Source organism: Barbus barbus (genome assembly GCF_936440315.1).
Source record: "Barbus barbus genome assembly, chromosome: 41".
NCBI classification, from domain to species: Eukaryota; Metazoa; Chordata; class Actinopteri; order Cypriniformes; family Cyprinidae; genus Barbus; species Barbus barbus.
In genome coordinates this window covers 24921000-24938319 of record NC_136719.1, presented here as the reverse complement: position 1 = coordinate 24938319, position 17320 = coordinate 24921000, and the positions used below count along the sequence as shown (strand labels likewise).

General features: G+C 36.0%; 1 protein-coding gene across 1 annotated transcript in view; it reads left to right on the top strand.

Annotated features, from left to right (window-relative positions):
* Positions 1-17320, top strand: part of LOC306860439 (beta-catenin-like protein 1) — a 52479-nt gene that overhangs the window by 3032 nt on the left and 32127 nt on the right. Inside the window, exons 5-10 of the mRNA XM_079402158.1 lie at positions 135-232; positions 1510-1603; positions 7322-7413; positions 9128-9200; positions 10758-10816; positions 11494-11642. Coding sequence (XP_079258284.1) covers positions 135-232; positions 1510-1603; positions 7322-7413; positions 9128-9200; positions 10758-10816; positions 11494-11642 — 565 coding nt within the window. The remainder of the gene's footprint in view (positions 1-134; positions 233-1509; positions 1604-7321; positions 7414-9127; positions 9201-10757; positions 10817-11493; positions 11643-17320) is intronic.

Here is a 17320-nt window from a genome sequence, read left to right as displayed (position 1 = left end):
GTTGCTGTCAACGGGCAACCAGGTGAGACACAAGGCCCATGGTTGATCTAAAGCATCCAGTTAGAAATTTGCTACCCATTCTCAATAGAAAAGTGCCGTTTAGCCGTTATTCGTAAGTCCTTAACGTGAATCACATATCAGCATCGCGGTGGTGGATCTCCTGCAGGAGCTGACAGACATCGACACGCTTCACGAGAGCGAGGAGGGGGCCGAGGTGCTCATCGACGCTCTGGTAAGGAAATATTTATTTAATAATCAGAGAAAACACATCAGTGGCGTTACAGGGGCTGATTCACCAGCGTTAGCGGGTCACGTTCCAGCTGCACAATGAGATTATTAGAGAAAATGACACGATTTACTGCTGCGAGAAATATAGCCTCATGTTTTGCCTGCCGTTTGCAAGAGAAGCAGTGAGAGACGACGGTAATATCCAGGCCGTTGTTGAGGTTGTGCAATCAGACTGCTTGTGTCAGATGGAGCAGAGGAAACAGGAAGAGCTTGGGAACAATCAGAGGCTGATTGAACCGCATGCGTCTGATTGCTGCCGCTTAGTATTTGTGTTGTGCACCCAAGCAAACGCATTTACACGTCTGAATAACTCTTTATATGGCATCTCAACAAACAGGATATAAAATAGGGCTTATGTGTAACATTTTATACAACACACACACACATTTTTATATGTGTATATATATACACACACACACATACATACATACATAGAATGCATTTTATTAATTTAAAAAAATATTTTTTAAATTTATTATGCTGAATTTCCAGGTTTACCATTAAAGAAAATTCAGAGATTTGAGACGCTTCATAGAAAGTAAACCAGATCTTTATGAGCACGTCTGTATATTTGTTTTCAGAGAAAATGATTTCAGATTTACCCACTTCTAAATGAAAAAAAACCCCTTAAATTCAGCAGGAATGCATTAAATTGGTAAATACTATTAAAATTGACAGTAAAATATTACAGAAGATTTCTATTTCAAATAAGTGCTGTTCTTTTTTACTTTTTATTCATCAAAGAATCCTGAAAAATTAAATGTATATCAGTTCCCACAAAAATATTGTGCAGCACAACTGTTTTCAACATTAATAATAATCAGATATGTTTCTTGAGCAGCAAATCAGTATATTAACATGATTTCTGAAGGATCATGTGACACTGAAGACTGGAGTAATGATGATGAAAATACAGCTTTGATCACAGGAATAAATTACATTTTACCATATTTTCACGTAGTGAAGAGTTATTTTAAATTATAAAATTATTTCACAATTTTTACTGTATTATACAGTGTATTTTTGATCAAATAAATGCAGCCAAGGTGAGCATCAACCTCCAAAATAAGTTTTATTTTAAATTTATTTTATTTGTATATAGTTTTGGCATGTCTAAATTTAGTCTCAATCCCTGATTTGTGTGGCTATTTTCTAGCATTAGCCTAAATAAATGTTTACATGTTTTTATGTTTGTTGAATGGTTTTTATTTGCTTGTGTAGTTGGAGGGTCAGGTCGTAGCTCTCATGGTGCAGAATATGGAGCGTTTGGATGAGACGGTGAAGGAGGAAGCTGATGGTGTTTACAACACTTTAGGTAAGTCACACACAGGGCTCAACGCTAAGGATTGTTTCTACTGGCCCGGTCGGGCCAGTGGTTTAAAGTTTTACTTGCCCTGCCAACATTTTCACAAAAAAATAAAGTAGTCGCTGTTATCATTGTTTTTGATCTGTTATCTTGTATTCTAATAAATAAGCTAATATAACACCAATATTTTAGATATCAATTAAATTTTACAATTCTCTATTACAATTTCGATAACACAGCAAAAATCACAAGCCAAAAATAAACATGAATATAAAGTTGAAACATTATTAAAGACAAGTGACAGCCATAAGAACAAATTAACAAATTACAAGTAATAGCACAAATAAACATAGGCCTATAGCACAAAGATAGAAATGATGCTTTAGGTTTTTATGTTTGTAGATGTTCAGGTACAGAAATGGAGAAATCGCATATAAAATAACATTCGCATATTCTTCACTCAGTGTTGCACCTTGATTTTTCATAGCCATTTGAAATTAGAGGCAACCACTGCATTTTAATCATGAATTGATCCAAATATATGTATATATATATTGATTTATATTAGACTGTATTTCAAAACAATTTTCCTTGGTTAACACTGTAAACACATCAGCGCTGCGCATATTAACACTAATTTAATAAGCATTATACGGAGACAAGATGAGAAGAAAACAGCCAGTTCCCTCAGAAACACATTCAATTAGAAGTCGATATTTAGATTTTCTTTCTATATTGCACGCATTGTGTACAGTGATCTTGTTCTGCCTGCTACAGTATTTTCTTCTCTTTGTGTCTGTCTTCATAGTCTCTGCCCTTTCCACACAAATGCCATTTCGGAAAATGATTGCAGTGCAGTTTGCGTGCAAGCACGGAACAGAAGATGGTCTAAAAAACAAACAAAAAAATGTTCGGTCGATCGATGCATCTGTAGCTACTCCAGTGTATAACTTCCATATAGATTAATCATTGTTAAAGCTACAAAGTTACTTGCCAAGAAGGGTATTTTTGACATACTTTTGCATGTAGCCTATTTGCCCGTTCAGGCGGCTCACGCGTGTCAGAGACGCGGCTGTCTGTGCGTGCGCTGTTCACACAGAACAGAACACGGCGAGAACTGAAAGGAGTCTTTCGTGCCCAAATGGTTTTTAATCGTTTGAATTGTTTAAATTAACAAGGCTTAGAAATGCATGCAAATGATAACATTTTGTGACAACGCTGCAGTGGACTAATCGGACAAGTGACAAATCCGTCTACTGTCCCGAACGTCTTTCACGCTCTCCCCGGACCACACCAACCAACTAACAACACACATAAGATAATCTGAGGAGCAGGCTTCAACCTGAACTGAATGCTGGATTGCAAAATTCACCTTTGTTTTTTTGTTTTTGTTTTTTTAAACCTAGAAATAAATAATTTTTTATGTTATATATATATAAAAAAAGCGTTCCTGCAGCTCAAGTAGTTAAGCATGGTGCTATCAATGCCAAGGTCATGGGTTAGTGTTTTTTAAGAAAATAAATTAGCTGATAAAATAAATACCTTGAATGCATTTTGAGAGAGAGACTTTGGTCGTGCTTGGTTTATATTATTATTAAGATGAGCTCTCAGGAGAGACACGGAGTGGCATCATCGTCCTCCTCAGCTTGTCCCACTTAAGAAGCTGAGGAGGACGATGATGCCGCTCCGTGCTTCCAGGTCAGAGAGCAGCTGTCAATCAAAAGCTCACTAGCCAATCAGAGTGGATCGCTGTTAAGCCCGCCCCCACGAGAGGTTTGTGCCAAAACAGCAAACGAAAATTTGCGAAGCGTAAGCGAAATCTGTAGCAACGCATTCAGAATCCACGATTTGCGAAAACGAATCTATGAAAATCATTAACAAAGAATTAAGCCTATTTGAAGAGCATGTTACATTTGTGCGACTGAGTTAATTGTTTTCATTTTCATTGTGTTATTCTTCTTTTGTAATGGCATATTTTTGATCGTTTCTGGAAAAGTTACGTTTGTTTTTATAAAGTTATGTTCATTTTTATAAAGTTATGTTCATTTTTATTGACACAAAAATAATTCCATAGGGGGGTCGTAGTCGTATCTGCGAGTCATCTGTCAGGTCACCTGTAGCGTTTTTTCTCCCCCTGTTGGCAAAGGAATAGACCCGCCCTACTCTGCCTCTGATTGGCTTACCTTAATGCTCTTTCCCTCATCCGACCAATCTCACTCCTGAAGCCTAACTTTTAGACGCTGCAGGCAACTGTCCATATCCTGTCTAGGGTAAGGCCGCAACATAAACTTTATACATTTATTTACAGAACCACAAGTGAAAGCACAACTTCAGGGGTGAGCAAAGGCCAAGATTCAAGATTTTTTTATTCGTCACATACACAATTATACAGAGTATAACCAGCAGTGAAATGTAGGTCAGGTCCGCTCCAAGGACAGTGCAATTATAAAGTATACAAATATTAAGAAAAAAAAAATCTATAAATATAAATGTGCAGGTCAGTATGTTGTTGACAAATAGTAATATAAGAGGAATGTGCAAAAAAGTTGTACAGGGTATTTAAATAGCAGCATATGAGGTAGAAAAAATTATGAATAGCTTATAGATATATTGATATTTACATGGAGTCGTGAGATGTTATGACACAGAGTTATCCAAGTATGCGGTCTCATCGTTGTTGGAGATGAGGCCCAGAACCACAGTATCATCAGCGAATTTGATAATAGATGTGGAGCCAAAACAATAAACAAACACCAAGCTAGAAAAAACAAAAACAAAATAAAAATACAATGTTACCCTAACTCCCAGAAAACAATATTTACAAAGAAAATGGCACTCACCCTCTACAGCTTCCAAATGTGAAAAAGAGTATTTACAATACTTTACAAAATATACAAAATGGAATGAGATTGACAACAACTTATCAACTCAAAACCAAAATTCACACTGCACACAACAGCCAAGCTAACAGCAACGACACACTGTAGCAAACACACTATAGCACATGTGCAATACAACAACAGGAAATCACAAGTTGAGCAGAGCTCCCCTCCCTCAGGTGCTGCAGATCCTTTTATTGCATCTCCTTGGTCCCATTAGCACCAATCAAATCTGGAGATCACTTTGGTAGGATCCAATCCTTTGAAAGAAAGGGTGGGTCAAAAGAGAGAGAGAGAAAGGACCAGCAAAGCAAGACATACACAATACGTCTCAAGACGTAACAGTGGTGTTCCAGTTTAAATGGTGATTACCGCGTGAGACTGCTGTTTTTTTTGTTTTGTTGCATGAGGCTGCTGTTGCAATAGCTATGAAGATTGTGCGTTTCGTTATCGCTACATTAGTTCGCTACCCTTTGCAAAAAAGCTCCTCAGTCTCGACCTTAACATTTGTCTCGCTTATCAGTAAGCTATTACTCTGACATGAAGTCGATTTGAGAACTGTTCGACCTACAAGTAAAGCATACCATTCAATGTACAGTAATATTAGTATCACTCAAGTCAGGCAGCACTAAGCCATAGCTAGTGTCAGCCTGTAACAGCCGGTTTCAAGACGGAGAAACACCTCACGTTTAGCCCGTCAGCTGAGTGCTGAAATCAAGCTTTTCAGTGCTTTATTTCCCCTGACTAAGTTCATGTAACATCTTAACAGCAAACCTTGTTGATTGTAGACGGTAGTTGTCACTCAAACATCTTTTAATCATATAAAGGTGTTCATCCTTGAATGGTGCACTGCAAAACATGCTTTCCTACTTATATTTGGACTAGCAATTGGCAATTTCTAGACAAGTTAAAAATTATTGTCTTGTTTTCAGAAAAAAAAGTCCAGATTAAGTGAGTTTTTCCTTAAAACAAGCAAAATAATCTGCAAATGGGGTAAGCAAAATAATCTTATTTCAAACAGAAAACAAGATTATTTTGACTTTTGACTTATTTTTGTCTGAAAAAAAAAGAAAAAAAGATTTGATTTAAGAATTATTAGATATTTGGCATTTTTTGCAGTGAGTGGGAGTTTAGTTTGTCACCTTTTTCACTCCTGACGAGTTTGCACTCCTGTAAATGCAGCCTTGGAAAGCCTAAGAGAATTCTTTCAAAAACATTCAAATCTTTAGTTTTTCCAAACTTTCGGTAGTACTGTATATGTATAAAAATATATACAATAAAGCAAATTTAAGAGGGAGGAAATGCCTGAATGCTCCTTTAAAGCTGTTTTACTGTTGGAGACACTGCGTCTGGCTTTCGTTTGCAGGTTTGTTTCTGGAAAGATGCTGTTCAGCTGCAGAGAGAGATAAATGGTCTGACTGAACGGATTTAAACCGCACATTTCCTCCATGTCTTCCTCTTTTCCTGTCTTCCTCTGCTGTTCCAGTTCTTGTGTAATCTCTTTCCCTTCCTCATGAGATTTCGCACCCTCTCTCTCTTCCTCCCACTCATCGCTGTGAGATTTTTCTCCCATCATGCCTCTGATTGAGTTATCAGGTGTCTTCAGAGTCTTTTATAATACAGATGAGTCTCAAACTCCCTTGTGATGTGTCATATAGAGCTGTTCGCTCTGCTCGCTCCTTTCGTCTTTTTGTGCGTCCTGGCTCGACAGTGAGTTTTTTTTTTTTTGCTGGCCTGGGCAGTAGTTCAGATTTTTACTCATGCTGGTGACATTTTCTCAGGCCCTGTGGCTAAACCAAGATATTATTTTTGCTTTTTTGCTTTTTTTAGCAACCTATTTTTTAATGGTGTCATAAGCAAATAATTTTTTATTAAAGCAATAGTTCACCCAAAGAAAAGCTGGACAACAAAAATGCCATAAAAGCAGTCAGTTTTACGATTGCTTCTATCGAGAATCTCCAAAATAAATAAATTCAGTAAGAGTTTAGTGTGTAATAAAACACATAGTATTTCCAGGCGTATTAAATTGTATTATATTGATATCAGTGTTTGAAATGCAAGTTTAAAATGAATGAATTATATGAAAAATATCAAATAAATGTGTTTTATACATGCACCATCAAAAAAGTTTGATTGTAGACTGTAGTTCAGAGTTAATTTATGCATTCATTTTTTAATGTATTTTATTTATGCATTTATTTAAGCATTTGAGGATTTCTTCATTTGTTTATTCGTTTATGCTTTTAAGCATTCATTCATTAATCATTTAAGGATTTATTCATGTGTTTAAGCATTTATTTATGGATTCAAGCATTTATTTATGCACTTATTGTTTAAGGGCTTATTTATGCACATAAGCATTTATTTATGCATTTTTATTTTTACATTTCTATACATAATGATTTATTCCTGTGCTTTTTTATTTATGCATTTAATTACTTTATATAACATAATACATTTAATTAGAATTAGTAAACATTTATTATTACACATTTACGTAATGAAATTGAATCATAGCCAGTTTTTAATTTCCAAACCTGACGGTCAGTCGCTCTTTTCCGCTTGTGTAAACTGATTTGACAGTATAGCGAAGTCCCAAACTTCAGGTCATCCGACGTTTTTACTTCTGGGCCCTGGTTGCTCTCTGGACCGAGTGTCAAATAAGTGCTGTGATTTCTGCATTCATGTGTCGAGTGAATGTGTTCTGATCTCACTGCAGTGTCTCCATCAGTTATCATGGCAACTAGGTGAAGCAGACGCTGCAGAAACTAGGTCATAATACATTACACACGATTCAAAGAAGCATGGACTTACAGTAACAGCAGATCTCTCTGTCTTTCTGTGGCAGCTGTGATCGAGAACATGGCCGAGTTTCGTCCCGGTCTGTGTACAGAAGCGGCCCAGCAGGGTTTGAAGCAGTGGCTGCTGAAGAGGATCAAGGTAACATCACTGCTAATGCTGCTGTGAATCTCCATTCACTGATGGGTCCTGTTGTCTTTATGAATGTAGTCTGCTCATAGATGAAATCTGATTTGGAGTTTGGCTTGGCAAACCAACATATTGTACAAAACTAGCAAAATCTCTAACATGTGACCAAACTCTGGGAAAGAGTTTTCAAACTACATCCACTAAACTGGGCACAGACCTACAGCCAGTCTTGCCCTCGGTTTCACAGACCAGGCTTAAGACTAGTCCCAGACTAAAATGTAATTCTGAGCTGTTTCAACTGAAATAAACTTGCACTGACTGATCTTAAAACATATTAGTGCCTTTGTTTTGTCTCAAGACGCACACCAGTAATGTTTTTTTCTAAGACATGTTAATAAAAATTACTTAAATATCCTAATTGAACTATGGCCTAATCCTGGTTTAGTCTAAGCCCCGTCTGTGAAACCAGGCCTGAGTGTGGTTTATTTATTTATGCTTTTTATTTTTCATGCATTTTATTTATTATTGCATTCATTTTTGCAAATATGTATTTATTTATGCATTTTTGCATCAACTTTAGGCATTTATTTATGCTTTTTTGCATTTATTGAGGCATTTAAGAATTTATTTATGCATTTGTTTATGCTTTATTTTGCATATTTATGTTTGCATTTTTTCATTTATGCATTTATTCACAGGTTTTGTAAATAATATATAATAATAATATTTTGCTTTATTCATTATGGTAACTATGCTTATGGTCAGTGAGCTGCTTTACTATTTGCATTTATTTATTAATGCATTTATGTATTCTTGCATTGATTTATATATGCATTCATTTATGCATTTTTGCATTTATTCATGTACTTTATTTTTGCATTTAATCATTCATCCAGCATTAGGCATTTATACATTTACATGTTTTGTAAATAATGTAAACATAGTTATTAATTAATTTATATTTATTTTATTATTTGCTTAATTGATTTTGCTTTATTCATTATGGTAAATATGCATGATTACATGGTCAGCGAGCTGCTTTACTGTTTGCATTTATTTACTCGTTCATCCATTAATTTATGCATTTTTGCAGAATGTTGCAACTGTGTAATATCTGTGCGTAGAATAATAAAAATGACCCATTGGTTGAGTCAGACATGGTCATGTTGGACCACTCTAACACAGCAATGATTCAGTATTTTAAAAGTGCATTAGTCATTCCACTTATTACACTCTATATGTGACTGTGCGTAGCTTACTTTGAGATGACTCTGCATTACACTGGGATAGACATCAGAAAAATGACACCGTTCACCTTTAAGTTCAAAGTCAAGCATAAGATATATGTTTTTAAAATAACTTTAGTCTTTTTTTCCTTGCAGTGAACAGACAGTGTCAGCTGGTTTGAAGTTGGCTGTGTGTTCTGACGGGTTTAACTCAATCATTTTTATTTTTTTGAGCTGGATTTGAGATTTTCATAAGAGCTGTAGGCCTGCTGCCACAATTCACACTGTCTTTTATCCACGTGAGGTGAAATCCTCCTCAGATTTACCGCTGGCTGCTGGAATAAGAGCGTCATGCTGTTCGAGTCTTAACGCTCCCTGAAGACTTCCATGAATCCAGCACACCAGCAATTACACTGACAATGGAGAAGACGGCACACAGATCGAATGGGACGCTGCTGCCAAAGCCATTGAAATTGTGTGTTTGTTGTGTTCCCAAACAGGCCAAGATGCCTTTTGATGCCAATAAGCTGTACTGCAGTGAAATACTGGCTATCCTGCTGCAAAACAATGACAGTAAGTAAAAATAAGAGACGGATTGCTTTTATTGGCTGTGTGCATGGCTTCATTAAAGACTCCAGTGAATTACATTCATGCTAGTGAATAATTACAAGCTCAATGAGAAACAAAATCTTTTCAAAGGAATCGTTCACCCCGAAAATGAACATTTGCTGAATTTTTACTCACCATCAGGCCATCCAAGATGTAGATGAGTTTGTTTCTTTATCAGATTTGGAGAAATTTAGCATTTCATCACCTGCTCACCAATGGATGCTCTGCAGTGAATGGGTGCCGTCAGAATGAGAGTCCAAACAGCTGATAAAAACATCACAATAATCCACAAGTAATCCACACCAGTCCAGACCATCAATTAACGTCATGTGAAGTGAAAAGCTGCGTGTTTGTAAGAAACAAAACAAACCTTGTGGATTATTGTGATGTTTTTATCAGCTGATTGGACTCTCATTCTGACGGCACCCATTCATTGCAGAGGATCCATTGGTTAGCAGGTGATGGAATGCTATATTTCTCCAAATCTGATGAAGACACAAACACCTCTGCTTCTTGGATGGCCCATTTTGGTGAACTATTCCTTTAAAATAATACTATTAAGAGAAAAGGCCTTTTCACATCAGTACAAAAAGTCACAGCATATTTTTGGTATGAAAATCAGTGACCTCAAAGATAATTTTTTTTTTTTTTTTCCTCCACTCTTGGTGCGAACAGCTTGACATTTTGTGATTGTGGGACATTGCATCATTTATAAATGCAACAAGGAAAAATGTTTAAAAGAAGTTTAGCTAACGCTGATATATAGAGAAGCAGAGTGACTGATATAATGCTGTTCAACATTGTTGTGTTTTTTTAAGGAAAATCACACATTTGTTGTCCATATTTTAATTTAAACACTAAATTCCTATTGTGCAGCACTTCATTTGCCAAAAAAGGAATTGTTACATTATAATTTGATTAGATTTTAAAAGGTGCATTAAATTATAAAGATTTTACACATTAATTTGATTGCTACCATTTTTGATAATGAATTTGATAAAAGCTAAAACACATTTCATAGAGCCCTATCATTTTTAAAATTGTAATAAATTGATGGTGTTTCATGACTTCAGCTGAATAATCCTATTTTTTTATCAAATATTGAAATGAGAAATCTTAATGTTTGTTATATTGATGGGGTTTCATTACTACTGTTTTACTAACTCTTTGTTTCCTTTAAAATGCATTGATTTTGTCATGAAAGTAGCCATATATGCTGGTTTGGCAAAAAACAAACAAAAAAACAACCTAATAAAACATGTTTTTTTTTTTTATTATTTAAAAATGTGTTAAAATGAAGTCCAGAAAAATTCAAACAGAATGCATTGAATTTGGGAAAATCCAACTGATTTCATGCTCATGCTGTGATGTATGACTTTAGTAATGTTGATTACTTGTGTTGTTCCTCTCCTGAGCTCAGTACATGCACATATCTAGGCTTTATTAGCATACTGAAGTAACATTCATCATCTTTTCTCTTCATGTCTGTCTCTGTCACTGATTTCTCTCTCTCTCTCTCAGAAACGAGGGAGCTGTTGGGAGAAATGGATGGTATTGATGTACTGCTGCAGCAGCTCTCAGTAAGACCGTCTCTCTCTGTTTCTCTGTGTAAGAGCAGCAACCCTCTTTAAATCAGCTGCTGTCTGAAATCACAGTGTGAGACTCTTTAGAGATCATCATGACCCAGAACATACGGCCGTTTGCTCATTTCACAATCCTTTTCAAATCCCTTTGATGTTTGCATGTTGCACAATATGACCAGACAACGATTAAGTGTTTATTTACAAATCTGTGTAATAAAATAAAGAGAGGGTATTGTTTAGTTTTGTTTTGGCCTGAACAAATAAGATTTATTAAGATTTTATAAGATTTAAATTTTCATCATAATAAAGCTCCTAAACTCTTTATAACTCTATATAACTTTTATTTATTTTATTTAATTTCCCTTTCTTTGTTTTTAAATTTTTATTTATTAATTTACATTTTTTATGCATTAACATTTTTACAAGAATATTGTTCATGCTTCTTTTTCATGACAATTAAGTATAATGGATTTATTAAATATTTATAAAGGGCTTAATTTTTCCTTTTTTTGTTAACAATTAATTAATTTTTTTATTGATTGTTTTTAAGTTTATTCATTAACATTTTTAAGAAGTTATTGATAATGCTTGGTCTTGATGACAAGCACAATGTGCTCATACAATCATCATAAAAGGCTTTATACATTTATTTACTTTATTTTTTCTCCTCGCAGGTGTTTAAGCGTCATAATCCAGTCACAGCAGAGGAACAGGAAATGATGGAGAATCTGTTTGATGCCCTCTGTTCCTGCCTCATGCTTCCAGCCAATCGTGATCGTTTCCTCAGGGGGGAGGGGCTTCAGCTCATGAACCTCATGCTCAGGTGTGTCTCTGATTGACAGTTACAGTTTGTTCCCGAAGTCATTGATTTTATTAATTTTTTTTATTTTTTAAATATATATTTTTTTAAATTTTGTATAGAATTTTTTTTTTCTACATTTATTTTTCCTATTTGTCCTGTTCTTTCTCTCTCTCCGCCACTCTCTGCGTCTCCTCTTTGACATGTGAAATATTTTCCCGTGGCGTAGATAAACTGTTGTTTGTCATTGGCGGATGAGGGAAGTGCCAGTATGACGGACAGCTACATTTCCCTTGAGCGAGATCATGATAGTCAGCTTCCGTCTGTACAGGCCACTCTCATGGAGCGGTTTCAGACTCCAACATGCTGTTTATATCGGTTTCTGGTTTTATATACACCTGGAGAAAATTCATACAATATCCTCCTTGACTTTAGGAACAACAATGAATGTGAAAATGAAAGTGGACTGTTGAGAAAAAGAGACAAAGGCTTCGTGAATGAACATCAGTTTTCTTTTTCTAAAACATGTACAGAAATGAATTCTGCTTGCGTTTCTTGAAGTCCAAGGTTTTCGCTCTCAAGTCCAATTTTAGCCAAGGCAGGTTTATTTATATAACACATTTTATAAATAGTACATTTAGTACATGGTAATTCAAAGAAAATTAATTAGAAATGCCAAAAAGTAAAAATATTTTGTTCTTTATTTAAAATTTTTTTTGAATGGTTTTGGAAAAAAAAAAAAACCCTGGTTACAGGTATAGTTTACTTGTTAGGGGTAGACTATTTTCTTTATTTGTACAATTAGTGATCATTGTTTTTATTATTATATAAATTACACTATAAATTTATGTTTTTTATTAGTAAATGTATGCAATATAATTATTTTATATATAATTATAATTAATAAGTTTATTTGCAAATGTATGGAATATAATGCAATTGTTTGTATAGTTAAATATATGAATAATTATATAGAATATATATATATATATATATATATATTAGGGGTGACACGGTACGGATGGTTCGGTACATACCTCAGTTCGGGGGTCACGGTTAGATATGATTTCGGTACAACAGGAAAAAAAAAGAAATCTACTATGCTCAGTTTCTTTTCATTTATTTTGAACAGACAGTAGTGCAAATTACAATTTTTTTCCATCTAGATGTGAAAATACGAAATATTATTACATGTTATATATATAAAATCTGATTTGTTTTAATTGTGTGTACACAAATAAAAGCAGACCTTTATACAGTGATTATTAATAAGACCATAAGTGTTGATTCTGCTGGTATGAGGAAAGCGCACACACAGAGACACACACACACACACACACACACATAAACAAACAAACAAACAAACAAACAAAAAACACACACATCAGTTCCAGCATTGCTAACTTGACAGCGCAGTTGGTACTTTATCAAAATAAAATACAGTGAGCCAAACATCAGCGCGCCCGCCTCTGTGTCACCGTTGGAAAGCGACTGAAGTACAAAGCCTATCATTTACATAATAAATAATAGTTTAGCATTCAGATACGTTACATCACAAATATGGAAATATTATGGAATATTTGGATTTGTGCCGAATGAGAGAGGTAGGATACATGAGCACAAAGCCCCATTTCGCAAACAGTTGAGTGTGCAAGCCTTTAAAGTATACTCTATACTAGACGCGTTCAGAATCAGCACATGGTCACTGTCTAGTGGGCTTTGTTTTCAAGTGCGCAACTCTAAGGCTAGAAGCAATACGTATGGCGCTAAATGGCATTCGCTGTTCTTCTGCTACCGGTTATCAAACAGTATTGCAATAAAATAAACATATTGCAATATTTTCACTTTCAATCTTCAAATTAATGTACAAACAACATAAAGACAGTATATTTCTTAATATGGCATCCTTTTTTTTATGACTGAAGGCCAGTATCACTGATACCAATACTGATTTCTCTATAAAATGCCCCCCCAGCCCCCCTAAATATTTACCTATTGATTATAGCCATTCAACATTACAGTATAATTGAAAGAGATCAATTTTAACATTTATCAATTCTAATATATAGATGAATCCTTAAAACTATAAAAGTTATTTTTTCCTCTTTTTTATTTTTTATTTTTTTTGTCAGTTGATTAATAGACATCACAGCAGCTGGTTATTACATTATTTTTGGCTGTTATTTCTTTAAGAGCTGCCACTGCTGAACGTGACGCGGATCTGACACGCATCATATTTTCTCTCAACTCTTTTTGCCTTTTCTGACACACTTCAGCCCATAAAGTCTCTATTAATGAGCTGACGAGTTGAATCGGGTGTTAGATGAGGGAGACAGTGCTGGGATGCTCAAGGACAGTTTTGAAAACCATTTCATAGACATGTTCTTAAATGTGACTCATATAAAATATATTACATGCATGCACAGTTTTAAGGCAGCTTTACTTGCCTTTTTGGTAACATCCTGACTTAACTGAACTCGACATTGCATGCACGTAGTTTATTTCGCAGTTTGATATGAAATGATACAGGCTACAGTGCGCGCCAGCACCTTTGTGCGTGCAATTATATTGCAATTATATAAAAAAAATACAAAATAGCTGATAAAATGTAAAAACTGTAACTTGAATGCAATGTAAGTCGCTTTGGATAAAAGCGTCTGCTAAATGCATAAATGTAAAAAAAAAAAAAAAATTATATATATACAGGTCCTTTTCAAAAAATTAGCATATTGTGATAAAGTTCATTATTTTCTGTAATGTACTGATAAACATTAGACTTTCATATATTTTAGATTCATTACAACACAACTGAAGTAGTTCAAGCCTTTTATTGTTTTAATATTGATGATTTTGGCATACAGCTCATGAAAACCCAAAATTCCTATCTCAAAAAATTAGCATATTTCATCCGACCAATAAAAGAAAAGTGTTTTTAATACAAAAAAAAGTCAACCTTCAAATAATTATGTTCAGTTATGCACTCAATACTTGGTCGGGAATCCTTTTGCAGAAATGACTGCTTCAATGCGGCGTGGCATGGAGGCAATCAGCCTGTGGCACTGCTGAGGTGTTATGGAGGCCCAGGATGCTTCGATAGCGGCCTTAAGCTCATCCAGAGTGTTGGGTCTTGCGTCTCTCAACTTTCTCTTCACAATATCCCACAGATTCTCTATGGGGTTCAGGTCAGGAGAGTTGGCAGGTCAATTGAGCACAGTAATACCATGGTCAGTAAACCATTTACCAGTGGTTTTGGCACTGTGAGCAGGTGCCAGGTCGTGCTGAAAAATGAAATCTTCATCTCCATAAAGCTTTTCAGCAGATGGAAGCATGAAGTGCTCCAAAATCTCCTGATAGCTAGCTGCATTGACCCTGCCCTTGATAAAACACAGTGGACCAACACCAGCATCACTGACTGTGGATACTTGACACTGGACTTCAGGCATTTTGGCATTTCCCTCTCCCCAGTCTTCCTCCAGACTCTGGCACCTTGATTTCCGAATGACATGCAAAATTTGCTTCCATCCGGAAAAAGTACTTTGGACCACTGAGCAACAGTCCAGTGCTGCTTCTCTGTTCAAAAGTGGCTTGACCTGGGGAATGCGGCACCTGTAGCCCATTTCCTGCACACGCCTGTACACGGTGGCTCTGGATGTTTCTACTCCAGACTCAGTCCACTGCTTCCGCAGGTCCCCCAAGGTCTGGAATCGGTCCTTCTCCACAATCTTCCTCAGGGTCCGGTCACCTCTTCTCGTTGTGCTGCGTTTTCTGCCACACTTTTTCCTTCCCACAGACTTCCCACTGAGGTGCCTTGATACAGCACTCTGGGAACAGCCTATTCGTTCAGAAATTTCTTTCTGTGTCTTACCCTCTTGCTTGAGGGTGTCAATGATGGCCTTCTGGACAGCAGTCAGGTCGGCAGTCTTACCCATGATTGCGGTTTTGAGTAATGAACCAGGCTGGGAGTTTTTAAAAGCCTCAGGAATCTTTTGCAGGTGTTTAGAGTTAATTAGTTGATTCAGATGATTAGGTTAATAGCTCGTTTAGAGAACCTTTTCATGATATGCTAATTTTTTGAGATAGGAATTTTGGGTTTTCATGAGCTGTATGCCAAAATCATCAATATTAAAACAATAAAAGGCTTGAACTACTTCAGTTGTGTTGTAATGAATCTAAAATATATGAAAGTCTAATGTTTATCAGTACATTACAGAAAATAATGAACTTTATCACAATATGCTAATTTTTTGAAAAGGGCCTGTATATATTACACACATACATCATACATACACACTCACTGGCCACTTTATTAGGTACACCTTGCTAGTACCGGGTTGGACCCCCTTTCGCCTTCAGAACTGCCTTAATTCTTCGTGGCATAGATTCAACAAGGTGTTGGAAATATTCCTCAGAGATTTTGGTCCATATTGACATGATAGCATCACGCAGTTGCTGCAGATTTGTCGGCTGCACATCCATGATGCGAATCTCCCGTTCCACCACATCCCAAAGGTGCTCTATTGGATTTAGATCTGGTGACTGTGGAGGCCATTTGAGTAAAGTGAACTCATCGTCATGTTCAGGAAACCAGTCTGAGATGATTTGAGCTTTGTGACATGATGCATTATCCTGCTGGAAGTAGCCATCAGAAGATGGGTACACTGTAGTCATAAAGAGATGGACATGGTCAGCAACAATACTCAGATAGGCTGTGGTGTTTAAACGATGCTCAATTGGTACTAAGTGTGCCAAGAAAATATCCCCCACACCATTACACCACCACCACCAGCCTGAACCGTTGAGACAAGGTAGGATGGATCCATGCCTTCATGTTCTTTACGCCAAATTCTGACCCTACCATCTGAATGTTGCAGCAGAAATCAAGACTCATCAGACCAGGCAACGTTTTTCCAATCTTCTATTGTCCAATTTTGGTGAGCCTGAGTGAATCGTATCCTCCGTTTCCTGTTCTTAGCTGACAGGAGCGGCACCCGGTGTGGTCTTCTGCTGCTGTAGCCCATCTGCTTCAGGGTTTGACGTGTTGTGCGTTCAGAGATGGTATTCTGCATACCTTGGTTGTAACGAGTGGTTATTTGAGTTACTGTTGCCTTTCTATCATCTCTAACCAGTCTGCCCATTCTCCTCTGACCTCTGACATCAACAAGGCATTTTCGTCACACAACTGCCGCTCACTGGATATTTTCTCTTTTTCAGACCATTCTCTGTAAACCCTAGAGATGGTTGTGCGTGAAAATCCCAGTAGATCAGCAGTTTTTGAAATACTCAGACCAGTCCGTCTGGCACCAACAACCATTCCATGTTCAAAGTCACTTAAATCCCCTTTCTTCCCCATTCTGATGCTCGGTTTGAACTTCAGCAAGTCGTCTTCACCACATCTAGATGCCTACATGCATTGAGTTGCTGATATGTGATTGGCTGATTAGCAATTTGTGTTACCAAGCAATTGAACAGGTGTACCTAATAAAGTGGCCGGTGAGTGTATGTATGTATGTGTGTGTATATATATATATATATATATATATATATATATATATATATATATATATATATATATATATATATATATATATATATATATATATATATATATATATATATATATATTAGTTACATAAATTATATATAATTTTATTTTATGAGTTAATTTGCTAATGTTGCAATATAATATAATTATTATATTGTTT